The sequence below is a fragment of the Nuphar pumila genome, chromosome 2 (genome assembly GCF_984573655.1).
Source record: "Nuphar pumila chromosome 2, dmNupPumi1.hap1.1, whole genome shotgun sequence".
NCBI lineage: Eukaryota > Viridiplantae > Streptophyta > Magnoliopsida > Nymphaeales > Nymphaeaceae > Nuphar > Nuphar pumila.
Window position 1 is genome coordinate 149,003,676 of NC_143250.1, and position 19,878 is coordinate 149,023,553.

The 19,878-nt window shown below is 39.0% G+C and overlaps 1 protein-coding gene and 1 long non-coding RNA gene across 2 annotated transcripts in view; one reads left to right on the forward strand and one right to left on the reverse strand.

Moving 5' to 3' along the window:
- LOC149847609 (PHD finger protein ALFIN-LIKE 3-like) overlaps nucleotides 1-5,399 on the reverse strand; it is a 29,149-nt gene extending 23,750 nt beyond the window's left edge. Inside the window, exons 1-3 of the mRNA XM_089997123.1 lie at nucleotides 5,213-5,399; nucleotides 5,110-5,142; nucleotides 4,696-4,924 (exon numbers count right to left, since the gene is read on the reverse strand). Of these exons, the coding sequence (XP_089853249.1) occupies nucleotides 4,696-4,924; nucleotides 5,110-5,142; nucleotides 5,213-5,312 (362 nt within the window). The 5' untranslated portion in view covers nucleotides 5,313-5,399. The remainder of the gene's footprint in view (nucleotides 1-4,695; nucleotides 4,925-5,109; nucleotides 5,143-5,212) is intronic.
- Nucleotides 5,400-13,285: 7,886 nt separating this feature from the next.
- Nucleotides 13,286-14,853, forward strand: LOC149847610 (uncharacterized). Its single transcript, XR_016430633.1, has 2 exons — nucleotides 13,286-13,441; nucleotides 14,304-14,853. It is a non-coding gene; the product is annotated as an uncharacterized LOC149847610 (long non-coding RNA).
- Nucleotides 14,854-19,878: the final 5,025 nt, after the last annotated feature.

A 19,878-nucleotide genomic window follows, 5' to 3' on the forward strand; every position in this document is an offset into this window, starting at 1 on the left:
AATAATTGAATTTGATATCTATACAAGCACTTTGACAGTCAATTTGTCATGTGCCACAGAAATCTGGGAGTTTAAAGATCAAAAGTTTATTAGATGTAGAACAGTTGGTCACGACAAGCAAAAATTCATTAATTTTGCTAGTTTAAGTCCCGACTGCCAAACCATTTCATCAGCTTGCAGAAAGTACTAGACTCTTTTAGCCTTACTCAAGACCTGGTTCTCCATTTCAACAGTTTATCTGATTTTTCATATCAATCCCAATTTTGAGGTAAACAAGGTCTGAAACTGCAAAATAGACCATTTTTTATTTGACAAAAGCAAATGCATACAAAAATCTCCTGGTTTTGCCAATAGAGTAAGTTTTTCAATGTATGTTTTTAAACAGTCAATTGTACATACAATCTATTAGAACACAATTTTTTTTTCAAATAGTTTGTCAACATGTAAGCAAGTTTCTCAAGGGCTTCACAAATCAATGGCCTACAATATGCCAAAATTTCATGACTCAAAAAAACATATTTTTACATAAAAAAATATGATAAAGGTGTGATTCCTAGCAAATAAACCATGTTGAAGTTGAACACATATATGAGGTCAGATTGCTTAGATACAACTTGCATCTATGATTTTTCAACTAGATTGTACAGACAGTAAACAGTAGACTGCATATATGTAAATATATCATTACCATTTTAAACTAAAAAAACAAATTTCAAACATCCCAGAACTCGCCCGAGTCAGGCCGAGTCAAGCTCGAGTCAAGCCCGAGTTTTGGCAAACCGAGTTTGCCTTGCCGGGTTGACTCGCTGGAGGGCCGAGTCAGCCGAGTCAACGAGTTGACTCGGCGAGTTTTAAAACACTTGTTCTATTAGTTTTGTTGTGTCATGGTATGTAATAAGCATAATATTAAACATAACTCAAAGATAGCATGAGAGTGGAATAGGAAACAAAGATACTTGGTACTGGGCAAGAACTCCAGTGATGGCCTGAAGAAAATTTCATGATTCTATAAGTGGGTTATATAGAGACTCCTACCTTGCACAGAAAAAGTCCTCTAGTAAAACCATCATGCCACTCAAAAAAGGATTAACTTTTCAAACATAAAATAATCATGTACCAGAAAAAATATTAATGAAATAGAAGACAAAGTCCAGAAAATGCATAGCAAGAATAGAAGAGACAACTTGCTTGCATATTGCACCAACCAATAAAAACATCCAAGCTATTCTGAATGGTACGATTTTACCATGTGCAACAAAATGATGAAAAGCTTAACAAACACAGGAACAAAAAAAAGGGTGTCAAATAACAGGGAAACATTGGAACTTCATACTCAGGGAACCAAAAAAGTTACAAGACAAGACGCTCAAGGTTAAAGCATGGCTAAATGAAAAAAAAAATGTCAAGGAAAAGCACAGAAAAAATTCATGTATTAGAAGCGGAATTAAATTATTTGCATAAGCATGCAACGCCTACGATAACAAGAAGTTGTAGCTCCATTTTTAAGGAGAAAATCACAAAAGATACAACTTTGTTCCTTGCATGCTCTCTAGGGAAAGGGCAAGTGAATAGAAAAAGGATAAATACTTATATTTAGGTTGACATGTACACAAGGTGTTTCCTATCTTTCCTCTGACACAAGTATTCACATAATACAATAAAGATAATATGTTTGCACATGTCATTATCACACTGAATCACAAAGCAAGGCTAACCAAATAAAAACCTTTTAAGTTAAAAAAAAAAGATTAGAGAACATTTTAAATTCTATATGTAAGAAAAGCAAACAGTTTCATCTTAGCTAAAGACCATGGATTTGAATCTAAAAATCTATTATTTCAAAGACAAAAACAACATAAACTTAGTTCCATCTTAGCCAAAGGTTGCTGGTTTAGAACTGCAAAGGCAAATATCCCCACATTGTCAATCCCAAAAGAAAAAGCTTAAGGGGGGAGGGGGGAAACAAAATATTAGATAGACTGTGACAATAAGACAATGTCATCTCTCTCTCTCTCTCTCTCTCTCTCTCTCTCTCTCTCTCTCTCTCTCTCTCTCTCTCTCTCTCTCTCTCAAGTCTACTAAGGCTTGACCAAGTCATTGACTAGCCATGTAGTCAAAGGCGTTGACTAGGCACCTAGTTGGGCTAGTCGAAAGAAAAACTAGGAATCTGTTTGATTCCTAATTTACCCCAACAAGGGGCACCGATTTTCACGACTAGATGCCAGGTCAGCGCTTAATCTATCCTCGCCTAGGCGCGATGGAAGTTATGTTTTTTTTACGATAACCGGGGGGGTTATTAACCATCTCTCTCTCTCTCTCTCTCTCTCTCTCTCTCTCTCTCTCTCTCTCTCTCTCTCTCTCTCTCTCTCTCTCTCTCTCTCTCTCTCCCTTCCTCCACGGCTCCGCCTCTTCTTCTTCTTCTTCTTCTTCTTCTTCTTCTATGCCTCCCCCTTCTTCAATCAATTTTCTGATTTGCTGAAAAGGTTGATATGCAAGGTTGTATTGAAAAGTGGTGATTAATCAGATTTTGTTATTGCTGATTATTTTTTGTTGCTATAAGTTCTGTAATTGTTGTAATTGCTCTGTCTCTATTTTTTGTTGCAGCTAATTTTGTGATTGGGTGTTGAACTGTTATTACTTATTAGTATTCATGTAATATGTACATGTTTCTTTGATTTTTTTCCTCTAAATTGTGTATTTTTATGAACTTTTTTAACTGGGTGACTTTAGTATTACTCATTATATATATATATATATATATATATATATATATATATATATATATATATATATATATTAGTTATGTGTGTATATATAAGATTTGGGCAGGCTGTTAGTATTATCAACTTTTTCCCCTCTAAATTGTGTGTTGAAGAGGCTGTTTGTCTTAATAATATTTGGGCAGGTTTTGTAATATAACATGTTTACTATGCTTGACGATAGCAATATCTTATGCTTTGTGCATTTGGTGTTGATTAATTTTATGTTGGATACATGTTTGTCGTTAGTTTTAGCACTTTGTTTTAAGAATTTAGATTATTTTTAAATTATTTGGCATTTGTTGATAGCTGTTTGCCTTGCTTATTCAATTGTTTTTAATATTTAGGCAGCTTTTGTAATGTTCTACGTGTTTTTTTGGTCCATTATTGTTGATTGATTTTATGTTGCATACATGTTTGTTATTTTAGCAATTCATTTGCATATATATATATATATATATATATATATATTAATTAAGGTATTGACTAGTCAGCCTAGTCCCGCCTAGTCTTTTTAGGGGTCCACCAACTAGGCACCGCCTAGCACTTTTGACTACATAGTTGACTAGCTACACCCAGCCTGATTTGCTGACTAAACGTATCATCTAGTAGCAGCCAATCTAATTTAGCAAACAATGTCTGAAAATGTACATTCAAGTGACTGCAAGCCGAGTAAGCTAAAGCTGTCAGTATGACCAAGGTCACCAGGCCCTTAACCCAAAGACTCATCGATCACTTGGGAAAACAAAAGACAAACAAGTCATTCTAAATCCAAAGCTACATAGATAAGTCCAGAACCCTGTCCATGTCATTCATATAATCTATTTTTACTTGTTTTTTGCTCTTTACTCTTTCTCCAACTTTTTGCTCTCTTTGTCCAAGGTGCTGCCCTTCAACCTCTTTCATTTCTTCCCATAACCCACTTGCACATATGACTGCCCAATTGATGGTTACCAGAATAACTTTCCAAAGGTCACTAAGATGGAGGAGAGGTGAGATGACTGACTCCAAAGAAAAGCAGCACTCTTCCTCCATTGCCACTTTTAGAACATCCCTCTCTTCTTCCTCATATAAGCAGAATGGCACACAACCATGATGGGGTTAGGGTTTCAGTTTCAGAGAGTGAGAGGGTTGCTTGTCCTATAGATGATTAAACCAGGTGTTTACATTCTGAGAAATACTGACGGAGAGTGTGAATTGTAGGTTCTTGGCATTGGATAAAAAAGGAACAATTCCAATAGCATTCCCTAATATCACCGAAAACACTGTTAAAATACTTCTACTGGACGGTTTTATTGAAAATGTTAGGAAGCACAGGGAAAGAAACAAACATTGTTGGTTTTCACACTCATATAAGAAAACATAACTTCAAAACAACTTCCTCGACATAGCAAGTCAGAGTTAGGGTCACTCTTTTTATATCTTACATCACTCCCCTGCTTCGCAAAGTCAGTTGAATGTCTTGTAGCAGAAGTTGTAAACAGACAAAAAATAAGCATATCAGCAGACCATTATCTTACTAAGTCAAAGAAATATCCAATTCATCCACCGGTACTTATAGGGACAGTTTATGCTTCAGCTCTGCAAAGGTAAGAGACAATAGATATAACAAGATTGCAGACCTGAAGGGCATCCTGAATCGGTAACACGGAAGCTCCTGAAGTCATATCCAAGAAAGAAAACCGAAACGTAACATACAGAGGAACAATTGCTAAGATGCATCCAATCTCTCGATGACCATCTATGACTTCATATTAGATGATATAGCACATGGAAATACAAGTGAAAGGAACCACACACATGAATAAGTGATATAACTGATAATAGCGAAGAGGAATAATTATCATAAAATGGATAGAGTCGCACATCCTACTGATGAAGAAGAGAAGTAACGCGCTTTCAAATATAACATGCAGAGTAACCTAAAGAAGTTCACCTATCGTTCTTGTCAAAGCCGAAGCGTGCGCCAAAGTAGAAAGCAACAGCAAGCAGCCAAGCATCACTGTGAACGGCCACGAGAGACAACCAATCCTTCTCTTGCATACCGTCCCTAGCAAAGTTGATTCCGAGAGCTGGTTCAGGGAGTTCGGGAGGAACCTCCTCTGCGGGGAGATTGACTTCCCAAGACTCGTTCGGGAATCCATAGAGGCACAGGTTCTCTTTCTCTGCAAGAGAAGGAGAAAAAGCATCATCAACCACACAGACATAGGGTAAACTTCAGATCAAACTATCGTAAGCCAGCCTCAAAAGCGAGCAAGAACAAAGAGGCGTTAAACTAGGGAAAAGGGGACGAAGATAGCAGGAGAAACCAAAAGGCTAAGAATCATTGGACGGAACAAGAAAGGTTCACCTGGATCACACTGCTGGTAAAACTTGTCGACCTCTGCACAAAGAACGACCGATCAGTTGTTAAGAAGACACCACACACACATACACACACACACACACAATACCGGTGGTAAGAGCCTTAATCATTCCGGTACGTCGACCCCTGAAATCCTTAAAGACCTCCTCGACACTGCGAGGGTTGTAATGGCCCGACCCTCCTTCCATGTCCTTACCCCCACCCCCACGCTCCGCCCTATGCACTAAAACTTCGACCGACAGAGAGAGAGAGAGAGAGAGGATTGGGACCAAGGAAGAAATGTGGGGAAGAGAGAAAAGCGATGTTCCCTCTCCTTTGCGACTACGATTGCGAGGGTTTAGTCATCGCCCTCATTTGGTGGTAAGGTTTCCCAATACTATGTAAGAAGGAAAGGGAAGGAAGGACAGAGAGAGAGAGAGAGAGAAAGCGACTCGATTAGAGCGTGGAGGAGGAAAGAGCCGTCGTTGTCGTCGTCGTCGTTAGCATGGGCGAGGGCAGAGAGAGAGAGAGATAGAGGAGAAGAGGAGACGAAGAGGTAGAGAGCTGGGGATCATGGGAGACTTTGCTGAGGAACGCCTACGCCTCAGATAGCGGTGCGCGTGGCCCTTTCGGGGGGCAGAGGCAGGGCTCAAACGCTCCCTTTCCACGGTCAACATAGCCTCACCCACCAGGTGTACGTGTGTCTATGCTACCGGGCTTTAGACTCCTTCCATCTCCCCAGTGCGGCTTGGCAGTTATATTGCTAACGAGCAATACAATTGTTTCCTTGCCACTTACATTATACAATTGTGTTCAGAGTTTGTCGATTCAAGTGAATCAATATCCCAAAGAGGTAGCCCGTATACTTGAACTGTAATAGCCTACGGGCAAAATTGTGAATGAAGTAAATGCATTAAGCTTTCTTTTGTTCATCCTCGTTGTAATTGCTTATTGTGATTGCAATTTTTCTTCATCAATTCTCCCTTGTTCTCTTGCACTCTAATTACAAGCTTCTGCAACCGGCAAGCGAGCTGACAAGTAGGTTTTCGGCGATGAGGAGAGACCATTGTGCCGCGCTGGCCCATTGAAGAAAATAGGCCTGTGACAAGTGGTATCAGAGCTCATTCTCGTGTTAGGGAAGAGACTTCGGAGTCGGTGTCGACAGACACATCGACAGGCTGCGATTTGTGAGCAAGACATCGGGTGCCTTATCAAAACTTGTGCAACACCAAAAGCAAGGCAGTTATTGAAGCTAAGGAGATGGGTTCACCTCAGGACTAAAAAGAATTGGTTGCAACTGTTAACAAGCTGTTAGAATATGTGACTTCGCATAAGGAAGCGATTTCACATGCATGTGAATCATTCAGTGGACTGAATGATATGGTGGCAAGCCTGCAAGAGCAGATAAACTTATTAATGGGGCAGGTCACTTCGTTGACGACTGCAGTTACTGACTTGCAGACTGAAGTAGAGGAGCTTCAGTTGAAGAACTGTACGTTGCAGTGGATGGTGACCCTAAATGGCGGAAATGGTGAGAGGCCATCAAGGATTAATGTGCCAAGACCTGCGAAATTCAATGGTTCTCGTGATAACAGGGTCATTGAGAACTTCTTGTTCCAAGTAGAAGACTACTTGGATATCCAGAGTGTGATCCTTGAAGATCTAAGGATTAAGGTTGCAGCGGCCTTACTTGATGGAAATGTTATCGCTTGGTGGAGGCGGAAGCGCAGCGACATGGAGAGGGGTCAATGTGTGATAGACACTTTTGATGACTTCAAAATGGAGTTGCATAATTATTTTATGCCAAAAAATGCGCAGAGGTAGGCGTACCGGATGGTTCGTGAGCTCAAACACTTTGATTCATTGCATGACTATGTTAGAACGTTCCAGTTTATGCCGGAGATACCTAACATGTCAAAAGACGATATGCTCAACTGGTTCATTATGAGACTTCAACCATGGGCACAGTCCGAAGTAGAAATGAGCGAGCCCCGTATTTTGAAAGATGCATACGTGGAGGCTGAGCGCTTAGTTGACACTCAACGTAAGTCTTTCACCCCATCAATCAAAGTTGAGAAGAAGCCTGACCACGGAGGCAAGAAGGATAACCAGTGTAATTATAAAGGTGAGGCACTGTCACGCCATCAATCTGAAAAAAAACAGAACTTCACAAAGCATAACAACAACAACAACAAAGGTACGGTTGTGACATGTTGGTTCTGTAGCGATGACATATCGTCAATCAGTGCCCAAAGCGCCTCGTAAAGGACGACGGGCAAACTAATGTTACACAGGAAGAATGCAACGATACTAAATGCAGTGACACTAAAGCGATGCAACTAAGGATGGGGGCCATGAGATCAATTAACGCGGCTAGAAGTTGTGCGGCTAAGAACATGCAGGTTAGTAAGAAACGTATGTACTTGGAGGTCATTATGAATAGAAAGTCTACTTCAGCAATAATAGACTCCGGGACCACAAACAACTTTGTCTTGTGGGAAGAGGCAGAACGGTTGAGCTTAAAGCCTTGGTGAAAGTAGAGGACCATCAAGATAGTAAACTCTAAGGCCAAGCCCATCCTTGGTGAAGTAGGAGATGTGGTTACTCAAGTGGGGAGTTGGGTCGGCAAAGTCAACTTCTTTGTAGTGCCCCTGGATGATTTCAAGGTGATTTTGGGTATGGAGTTTCTGCGAAGCCAAAATGTTATGATACTGGCAAAGTTTAATACGTTGACGATCATGGGGTCAGACCTGTCCCACACAGTACAGTGCCTTACGCAAAAAGGTAAGTCTTCGGTGTTATCAGCAATGCAACTGAAGAAAGATGTCAAGCATGGGGAGCAAACATTTTTAGTTGTAGTGCGCGCAGAAGAAGGAAAGGTAGAAGCAGCAGTGTCGTCGACCCTACCCCCATTATTGGAAAAGTTTTGGGGGAAAATGCCTCTAGAATTGTCGAATCGTCTTCCACCAAGACGTGAGGTCGACCACAAAAATGAGTTGACCTCCGGAGCAAAGTCTCTCACAATGGTTTCATACTGTATGGGGTCAGCTGAGTTGAAGGAGATACACAGGCAGCTAGACAAGATGTTGGACGCAGGCATTATTCATCCATCAAAAGCCCCATTTGGTGGCCGAGTCATTTTTCAGATGAAACGTGATGGCTCCAAATGGTTATATGTGGATTATCATGCTTTAAACAAGGTCATGGTGAAGAACAAGTACCCATTGCCACTGATAGCGGACTTGTTCAATCAGTTAGGCAGTGCCTATATCTTTTTCAAGCTAGATCTGCGATCGGGTTCCTGGCAGGTAAGAATTGCTGAAGGTGATGAGCCGAAGACAACTTGCGTCACCCTCTATGGTGCTTACGAATTCCTATTAATGTCATTTGGGTGGACAAATGCTCCAGCCACGTTCACAACTTTAATGAACCAGATCTTCTACCCTTACTTAGACAAGTTTGTGGTAGTCTACCTGTATGATATCGTGATCTACAACAACAACAACATAGAGGAACATGTCGGACACTTACGAACTGAGTTTCAGGTGCTGAAGGAGAATAACCTATATGTCAAACGAGAGAAGTGTCGCTTCGTACAGGAGCAGATCAGCTTCCTTGGCCACGTTGTGGGGCATGGTGTGCTGCGTATGGATGCGTGCGCGGAGTCTTTTGAAGTGCACTTGGAGGACACATTGCTGAGCCGCATCCGCGAAGGTACGCAGCAGGATCTGACTGCACAACACATTGTTTCTCTGGCGCAGGTAGGGAAGACTCAACAACTTTGGCTATAGGATGGCCTCCTCGTAACAAAAGGGGGACACATATTCGTGTCGTGGTGGGGAAGCCTTCGTTGAGAACTACTTAAAGAGTGACATGATACACTATGGGTCGACCATCATGGTCAGGAGCGGACCTTAACACTCATTGAGCGTGTCTACTATTGGCCGCAGATAAGAGACAATATTGAGGGGTATGTGCGGACATGCCTCATCTGCCAACAAGATAAGAGGACAAACCAGAAGGTTGCCGGTCTTCATGAGCCTCTACCAATTCTAGAACGTCCTTGGGATAACATCTTCATGAACTTTATTGTTAGTCTGCCAAAAGTAGAGGGCATCAGTTCTATTTTGGTTATGGTGGGTCGTTTATCAAAGTATGTCACCTTCATCCCAACTTCCAAGGAGTGCCTTGCAGAGAAGATTACAGAGTTGTTCGTAAAACATGTGGTGAAGCGTTGGGGCATACCAAAGAACATTGTGAGTGATCGCGATGCTCGCTTCATGGGCAAGTTCTGGCGTGAAGTATTTCGGCTACTTGACTTTGATTTGCTGTTTTCAACAAGCTTTCATCCGCAGACAAATGGGCAGACAAAGCGCATCAATGGGATACTTGAGCAGTATCTTAGGCACTTTGTTAGTGTCAATAAGAAAAAATTGGGTGAAGCTCCTTTATGTGACACAGTTTTGTTACAATTTGCAGAAAAGCGAGTCTTTAGGCCACAACCCGTTTGAGATAGCCACATGACAACAATCACTAACCCCGCACACTCTTGCCGCACAAGAAAAGGGAAGATCATCATTCACCTATATGTTTATTCTCAACTAACACGAGCAGAATGAGTTGGCAAAGACATTCTTACACAAGGCGACAAAGATAATCAAGAAGTGGGCGGACAAGCATCGTCGACCCATGGGGTTCAAAGTTGGGTACCAAGTGTTGGTGAAGCTATATCCCGGTCATACATGCATCTTCCGCGGGTGACACCGCAGACTGCTCAGAAAGTATGAAGGACCCTTCACCATCACAAAGAAGGTGGACAAACTGGCATACAAGCTGGAGTTGCCCCCAGACTTCAAGGTGCACCCGGTGTTTCACATGTGCAACATCAAGCAGTTTCATCAGGATGATAGAGACCCATAACGCAGTGTGCCATAGCGCGCTCCCATCATGCAGAGGGCTCCGGCAGCACAATGGGCCGAAAAGCACCTCAGTCAGATCTTTTGCCACAAGGTCAACTACTTGGGGGAGGCAAATAAATACTTGGTGCTATGAGAAGAAACAACAGAACCAACATGAGAGTCTGCATTCCGAATGAACAGACGTTACTCGGCTGAAGTCAGAGCTTACCATGAAACAGATGACGCTGATGACGGTGCATGATTTGAAGGGGAGAGCATGTTCCCTTGCGACTTATATTGTACAGTTGCGCTTAGAGTCTGTTTTGCTTTTGTCGAGTCTGATGTAAACTGCCCGGTTCAGGTGAATCAATACCCTGAAGGGGCAGCCCGTATACTTGAACTGTAATAGCCTACGGGCAAAATTGTGAATTAAGTAAATGCGTTGAGCTTTCTTTTGTTCACCCTCGTTGTGATTGCTTCTTGTGATTGCAATTTCTCCCCCTCAATTCTCTCTTGCACTCTGATTACAAGCTGACAAGTAGGCTTGCGGCGCTGAGGAGGGACTGTCGCGTCGCGCTGGCCCATTGAAAAAATTAGGCCCGTGACAACAATGCCCTCTTTTTTTATTTATTTAGGGGCATCTTCATGTAGGAGGAAACTCTCCAATAATCTTTTTACCAAGCAATATGCATTCATGTAGTGTTGTAATTCAACATAAATCATCCTCAATCTACTTTACATGGTTTTGTGCTCTCTCTCTCTCTCTCTCTCTCTCTATATATATATATATATATATATATATATATATATATATATATAAAGAAAAGTGTTAGATGACCATCACTTTTTTAGCTTATCGCCAATCTACTACCAGTAAATAGGTGTTTATGAGTTATTTTTATAAATTTGACCATATAGATGTGTTAGGCATGATAGTTTTGATAAAAAATAAGACGTTGATCCTTTTTTATATATAAGAAAGGTAGTAGTTGTCTATCACTTTATGAGCTTCTTGTAAATAAGTGTTTTGAGAATGTTTTTCCTAAATATGATATACATATGAACTTGGCATGATCGATTTAGTAGGAAATGACACTCATCATTTTTTTGATAAAAACATAATTTTTAAGCATTGAATAATTTTTAAAATGATAAACTCTCAATTTTTAAATCTTATAAAAACCTACCTGCGTGATCACTTTAGAACATGACCGGAACGAACTTGCGTTGATTGTCCATCAATGCGAGTTTGCATCAGATAACACTATTAGTAGTGACTTGTCACTGCTAAAGGTCCCCGATGAGACTTTTAGCGGTGATAAAGTCGTTGTTAAAGGTCCTAGACCTTTAGCGATGACTTTTGTCACCACTAAAAGTCTTTTTGCAAAAATAGTGCCGTTGAGCATTCTGCATTTTAGTCATGCTTGAAAGTGATCATGCACTTACGCACATATTTGTATGGCTCGGTTTTAGAAAAATAGAAACAACCCTTTCAAAACCTGGTGATAGGTACGGAAGAAAGTAGGTGCTTAATGGGTTATTCTGTTATTTCAGTATTTTTTTTACAGTTTTAACTTCATAAATGTGTTGGGCATGATCAATTTACGAGGAATCCACACCTGGATCATGTGTTTTCGATTAAAAATGATATTTTTAGCCTCAAAATTTTATAAAGTTTTTGGGTCGTTGATTTTTCAAACCTTACAAAAAACCCACCCATGTGTCAAAATTGAACACTTCAATAGATGATCCCTATAAAATCAAGTACATATATCATATCAGTACAATCAAAATTTTAAAATAAAACAAAAAAACCCTAAAAAATATATATTAAACACCTACGCTCTACTCTTTATATATAGAGAGTAATGGGTAGGTGCTAAATGGGTTTTTTTGTTCTTTCGGTGTTTTTTTTGCAATTTAGACGCCATAAATGTGTTGGACATGGTCGATTTATGAGGAATCCACACTTGGATCATGTGTTTTCAATGAAAAAAAAATGATAATTGGAGCTTAAAAAATTTACAAAGATCTTGAAGGTTGATTGTTTGAACCTTATAAAAACCCACCCATGTGTCAGAATCGAACACTTCAAGATTCGATCCTTATAAAATCACACACATAGATCACGTCTGTATAGTCAAATTCTAAAAATAAAAAAAAACCTAAAAAACCCATTTAACACATCACTTAGCACCTACCCATATATGCTAAATGGGTTTTTTTGTTCTTTTTGCTTTTTTTCACAATTTTGACCCCATAAATGTGTCAGGCATGGTTGAGATTTACGAGGAATCCACACCTACATTATGTGTTTTTGATGAAAAAAAATGATATTTGGAGTCTCGAAAATTTACAAAGATTTTAAACCATTGATTTTTTTTCAACCTTATAAAAACTCACCTATGTGTCGGAATTGAACAATTCAAAAGTTGATCGCTATAAAATTAAGTACATAGATCATATCTGTACTGTTAGAATTAAAAAATAAGATGGAAAAAGCTTGAAAAACTCATTTAGCACCTACCTCTCTCTCTCTATATATATAGATAGAGAGAGAGAGAGAGAACTAAACTGAACATATTAGGTCTCATTTTACCCCCATACGATTTTAAGTTTTTTATGATATATATATATATATATATATATATATATATATATATATATATAGAGAGAGAGAGAGAGAGAGAGAGAGAGAGAGAGAACTAAACTGAACATATTAGGTCTCATTTTACCCCATACGATTTTAAGTTTTTTATGATAGATCTGAACCGTTCAATGTGTTTAGCATTCTCGATTTAGTGAGATTCCACTCTTCAATCACACTTTTTGATTAAAAAATACATTTTTATGAGTTAAGAAAAATCGGTACTTTCATAGCCATTAATTTTAGATCATTAAAAAAACTTGTATACATGTCAGATTCAGGCGATCCAAAAGCCGGTTCTCACTAAACAAAACCTATATATCACATCTACAGTATTAAACGTGAGAAAAAATACTCAAAACTATGATTTTTAAAGGAGCTAACAAGACCTAAAGGAGCTAACAAGATCTAACAAAAAATGTTGTCTAAGCATTAGTCTCTCTCTCTATCTAGAGTAATTGGTAGCTGCGAAATCCATAGGTACTCTGTGGTCAAACGCGCTGACCGTCCATCGCGCATTGATGGACGGCCAGTGCAAAACAAAACAAAAAATCGTATTTTTGATGAGGTTTTTACCAAAAACAATCGTCCTCGTGCTCGTGCTCGTGCTCGTGCTCGCGCTCGCGCTCGCGCTCGCCCTGCCTTCTTCCTCTCCCTCGCTCGCTCGATCTCTGCCTGCTACTCCCTATCGCGATCTCCTTCGCAGTCCAGTTCGATCTCCCTCTAACCGCTGGAGGACTCACCCATCGCCGGAGCGTCGCGCGGAGCGTCGCGCGGAGCGTCGCGCGGAGCAGTGAGTGTGCCCTTTCCCCTCTATCTGCGCTTTTCCCTTTTGGTGGTGTTCTGAAGATGTTACGATTTCCGGAAGAATCGAGCTCCATACAAGGCCTACAAAGCCCCATCGAGTCACGGCCATCATCTTCCTCCCTATGGGCTGACCGATTCGCGGGTAGTAGGAAGGAAGATGCTGGTCGTGGCTCGATGGGGCTCATACGTAGAATATTTTTTTGGTAACATGTGAGTCGGATTGTTGATTTCCAGAAGGGAAATTAACAGTGGGGTTGAATAGTTTCTTAGTTTGCTTGCAGAGATTTTGTGTATTTGGTTTCTTCTTTGTCACTGGATGATTTGGGTGTTCGTTGCAACCCCATTTGATTCTTTTCCTTGATTTTGATTTTTTGGTATTTGATCTGAAACGTAAAATGGACACTCTTGAAATCAGAAAGGGGATTTTGTGAGAAAGTGGGATATCATGGTTTCTTAGTTTGTTTGAAAAGTTTCTTTTGTTGTCACTAGATGATTTGGCGTGTTTTATTTGTTATGAACTTTGGACTTGGTTTATATAGTTGGATTTCTAGTTTGGGTTGAGGTTTTGATCGTTTTCCTTCCTGGATTCCTTCGTCTTCTGCCTTACCTTTGTTTGGTGAGGGCAGTGACCATTGTGGCATGTTATTCTGAGATTCTATCGTTATCTTCTGATGTGCTGCTACTATTTCCCATTCTTAGCATGCTCTCTTATAAAAAATGAGTTACTTTTTGCTACCTTTGTTAGGAAAAGACAACATCAATGTTAATCTCTAGTTCATATTTCTTTTGCAGTTTTTTGGGACTGGTTACTGACTTTTTTTTTTCTTATCTTTCTACTGCCTTTGCAGATCCCTGTGATTGCTTTGGCAAAAGGGGGCACAGAGAACCTGAGGCACTTGCTTCTGCATCTTTGAAGCGGTTGTTTGTTGGGAACAAGCTATATGTAGTTAGTGCCTGCCGGCAAAATAGGATGGTTGGTGATGCTGATGCATCTTCTTGCATAAACCAACGACGAGCTGCTATAAGAATCTTCACTAATTCAGATCCCAAGTTGAGAGTTCTAAGGAATTCAAAGCAGTTTCTTGCATGGTTGTAGAAATATGGAAAATTCGACAGTGTATGCTTATACTTCATAGTGTCAAAAGGCTATATCTAGGACAGTTGTCAACTTCTGGATTGTTGTGCTTTATATTTTAAGGCCGTTATTTTTTTTATGTGTATGTGTGCATGCACACAAACTTGAGAGTGTTGGTTATGTACTGATGTTTGATGCGGTTGTTTTACACCCAACACAAGCAAGCATTGCGTCATGAATTTGGACCACAATATGTAGATTCTTATTTCATTTTGTTATATGCGAGATACCTTGACAGGATGATGCCACTAATATTTTGATAACTGGTCATGTACACAGAAGATGTTATGTCTCTAACTCTGTAGTTGATAACTGGTGAAGTAGATGATTAACATATTTTTAAGTGTAAAAGACTTGTCTGTTGCAACAATCCTCATATATGCATTCAAGGAGAGATGTGAATGTTTACAAAAAGGAGTTCTGTCGTCTGTTATATTGTTGTGATATTTTTCAAATTACAGTGTTGGTGGTGATGATGTTTGGAGTATAATCATAAATTGTTTTCTTTTACTTTGTTTTATTGAATGTGAGTTCCTGTAGAATGATGGCTTATATTGACATGGAATGCAACTTAATGATGTATTGACGTGGAATCAATTGCTTAAAGGAATGACTTCAAGTTAGATGATTAACAGAAGATGTTATGTCTCTAACTCTGTAGTTGATAACTGGTGAAGTAGATGATTAACATATTTTTAAGTGTAAAAGACTTGTCTGTTGCAACAATCCTCATACATGCATTCAAGGAGAGATGTGAATGTTTACAAAAAGGAGTTCTGTCGTCTGTTATATTGTTGTGATATTTTTCAAATTACAGTGTTGGTGGTGATGATGTTTGGAGTATAATCATAAATTGTTTTCTTTAACTTTGTTTTATTGAATGTGAGTTCCTGTAGAATGATGGCTTATATTGACATGGAATGCAACTTAATGATGTATTGACGTGGAATCAATTGCTTAAAGGAATGACTTCAAGTTAGTTCAGTCTACCTGCAGTGGTCATTGTTAGGAAGTCATGGTATTGGGTTCCATTTTTTGAGATTAAGGCAAATTGTGATCCTAATCAATTGTATTGAAGAGCAAATAATAGCAAATTTGTAGGATATTATAGTTTTTCTCACAAGCAAGCAAGATATGTACACAAAGTTGAAAATGTAAGGCTGCTTTCAACCGAACTTTTTTAGCATGGGTTTTATCTGATACAACATGCCTTGCGTGGGTTATGCCAATCAACAACTGCTCTGCGACCAGTGGGTTGTGTCAGTTTTTCTATACATTTTGAAACTATTTTGATACATCTTGCAAAAAGATATTTGGCATTCTTTGGGAAGGGTTTCTTTTTCAACTACTTATTTCTGCATACTCGCTGCTGGTGCAAAACCATCGCCAGTTCCGAGTTTGTGGACCAGGCTGATGTAAGGCCTCAACAACCACAACTTGGACAGTCGAGATTATCAGAAAAACCAGAGGAGCAATAAAAACCCGGATCTCAGAATCGTGAGTATCGTGTACTCATTTTGTAACACTGTTAAAAATCATTGTTGCATGGCCATTGAGAAGAAAAAAATCAAACAGAACAAATTCATGTACTGTAGAACTGTTTTCCATTCTATGCAAAAATGAGATTACAAGAAATTTATGCAATTTGGAACCAGCTTCCTATCTATTTGATTTCCTGGAGCGCCATCCACTTGCACTTTTACAGCCTCCATAAAAGGATGGATGTGAATTTCATCATCTCATGGTGTCATCTGGAGTGAATATATCTTTGTCAAATACCTCCTGGAAGTGTCAAATGATCCTTTTTTCACCAGAATCAGAACTAAGAAATTTAGTCCCTCTTGATACAACACGAAAACAAAAGGAATTGATCATCGAAAATGAGGGAAAACAGAAAATCCTCAGTTCTCCCAAGATGGAATCGCAAGACAACACCATTTTGATCACTAATTTCCAAGAAACCAAGAAGAAGAAAGAGAAGGAAAACAACTCACCAGAGTTTGATGGTCCCCGTTTCGTCCATAGCCTTAGGTGATCGATATCCTTAAAGGATTCTAGGGTAATGCTGGGGTTACGTCCCCTTTCTTAATTAAACAAATTCGTACACTAGTGACAAGCTATACACAAAAAAACTAAACAAAATTCTGTTCATAGCTATTCCAAAAGTCTCCTCAATTGGAGTTCAATATAAGAAATACATAATGCTCAAGAAATAGTGAAAATGTGTACATTACATATAAATATTTATATAGTACATAATGGTCCGCAGATCCACATGTATATCAAGCTTCCAAGGAACGACAACCTCTTCCACAGTTGAAGCTTCCTACAAGTTCCCTCCTGTAGAGTCCAAGCTTTTGATTCTATTTACGAGTTGGTTGTAAACAACTCGAAATGAGTTGGATATCTCCATTGGAGACCTGCAGAAAAAGAAGGTGAATTTAACAAAACTATAAAAACCATTAGTCTCTTTAAAGATCATCATAAATTAGGTTTGTATAATTACCACATCCAGTTAAACCAAACAAATAAAGCCGGTTGCCAGCAGCAGTTGCAGTAATCAGGACATGGGGTGGCTCCAACTCATACTGAATATTTCCTACTAGAATGTTCAGTTACTTCCTCAATACCTTTCCTTCAGCATTTTCCCCAATAACTTCTGGCCCAAATGCATTGATCACTTTTTTGGGTGGTCCAATATCTTCAATTTTTGCATAGTCTCGAAGATCTATAACAGTCACACAATCAACCATCAAGGTTATACTTCATTATTGATACTATGAATTCATTCTAACATCAGAATGAAATTAGCAGATTGCAAAGAAGTTTTTTGAAACAGTATAAAATCAGGTGCCACATTCAGAATCAGATTCTGAAAAAGTCTATATGTTGCAAAGCTTGATAATTATGAAGGTGTTTGGAACAAAGCCATCAGACACCTTTGTCCTGTTCACCTAAAAAGGGACCCATCGATTCCTTGCCTCAAGTTCTGTTGGCCAACTTCGATAGTGCGAAACAAATGAATGTGTGGTTTTCACCATGCTTTTAAAACCCAATCACTCGTTCTTGTGTGACTCGTTGTAATGCCCTAAATTTTCACTCAATTTTTTGGCAAATTTTTTTATATATAGTAAGCACAATGAAAATAGTTTTAAAAAGAATGGTGAATATCTTGGGCGAGTTACAGGTAATACCATCCAAATAAAACATCGAATAAAATAAATGAAAATCAGACGTTTATGACAGTCAAATTTAAAGGAGTCATTACAATGAATGTATTCAAATGTAACTCAATTAATTAATCATTGGCCAGGATCTCCAGAGATTGTGAATCACGGCATCCCACAACAGCTCCTGCGTTATCGTTTCTGACCTGTAGATTTTTGGCAAATGTCAGTCATACTACACTAGTCTAAGTAGGAAAACTTGTCCCAAAGCATGCAAACAATGTACCAGACATACAAGAGCATACATTATGGTGATTTAAAAGCTGGATTTCAAAAATGGCATTTTCAAGGCATATCATAGCTCATTCATGTAATTCAAAAAACAAACATCATAAGAAATTAAATGTTGAAAACATACCTCAAAGCATATCACAATACTATTCACGGTGTATTCACGTAATTCAATATGTAAAGTCAATTGCATGAAAACATGTAAAGCTGAACATTTAACTGTTAAGTTTCATAGTTAACCCCTTGCGGGTACGCACAGTTCGACTACGTTGAGACAAATGAGATAATTTGGGAGTTTATTATGCTAAAGCGTTTTAATAACTTGAATGACTATCTGAATCAGATTCCTAAAAGGGCGGTATAATGACCGAGCGAACTCTTCTAAAAGCTAAAATTTCAAAATGCATCTGACTTCTGTAGAAGTTATAGGACCTACCCACCTAGGATTCAAGTTTGGTAGTCCCAGTCCCCTAACTCTTGTGGGCAAAGGAACATCGAGACATTGCCGCTCATAATATGATAAAGAATGTTGTATATTTTAACAACTCACAAAATTTATATCATCTACCCTCTTCAAGGTAGTACTGGAACTAGATGGACATCAACCATACAAATTTATTGTTTATGACATTGTTGTACCTGCCTTACTGGGCAACCAGGGTTTTGAGAACCCATGTACCACATCAGGGTACAAAATATTGTCTATCATCGTGGCAAGAATACCGACTACACTAGTATGGTAGTTATTTCATTATTTATGGTATATTATGATCACCCATCCAATGTACTCATGGTGTCGGAACACCAACGAGGTCTGAAAACAAGCTCCGGTACGAAACTGACGAGACATTATTTAATGTTTATGTTCATGCACTTTATAAACCAATATGAGAATTTCGTTGTTGTTGTTCATGCACTTTATAAATCAATACTATTTGGGCATATATAGAGTGCCTCGCTGGTCCAATTCGACCACAGACCCAACTCATGGGCGATTACACAGGTATACTCAGTACACCATCACAACAAGGTATTGGTATGACCCATAAACATATTTCAAGTGCTAATGTGGCACTAACAAGGATCTACCAAACCCACTTTGAGTTTTTGCACATTCATTAACCATGCAAATGTCCATACTATAGAAATTATCAAACACATGTTTCCAAGAATATGCTTTCATGTTTGGGACCATGGTTAAATAGGAAACAAGTAGAATTTAGTGCAAAACAATAATTGCATATAATACATCATGTGGTTTTGCAAAGTTCTAGTAAGTGATATAAATCCACATCAAGACAGTAAAGAATATTATTTTCTCATCACATTCCCAAGCGTATAACTATTGCGATCTAATATACCACATCATGCATGAAATAATGCACATATGCATGCAAGGCATCAATCTTTCTTTCATATATATATATATACATATATAAATCAACAATTACATACACATACGTCCTTTTCGTACATATTACACACACACACACACACACACACACACACACACACACACACATATATATATATATATATATATATATATATATATATATATATATATATATATATATATATATGTGTGTGTGTGTGTGTGTGTGTGTGTGTGTGCATGCGTGTATTATAAATCTAGGCCATGACAGTTCATAGAGAGATTGTGTCCTGCTGCGATCACAAGTAATGCACTAGCAAGTAATGGCGCTCGACAGATTACCTGCTCATGGTAAGCAGGCTGGTTCAGTTCGAACCCAGCCTACCGCACTTGAGCAAGTGCAGCAGTTGCTGTCACCCACCTTGCTCAACACAACAAAACGAGTTGTGTTCAGC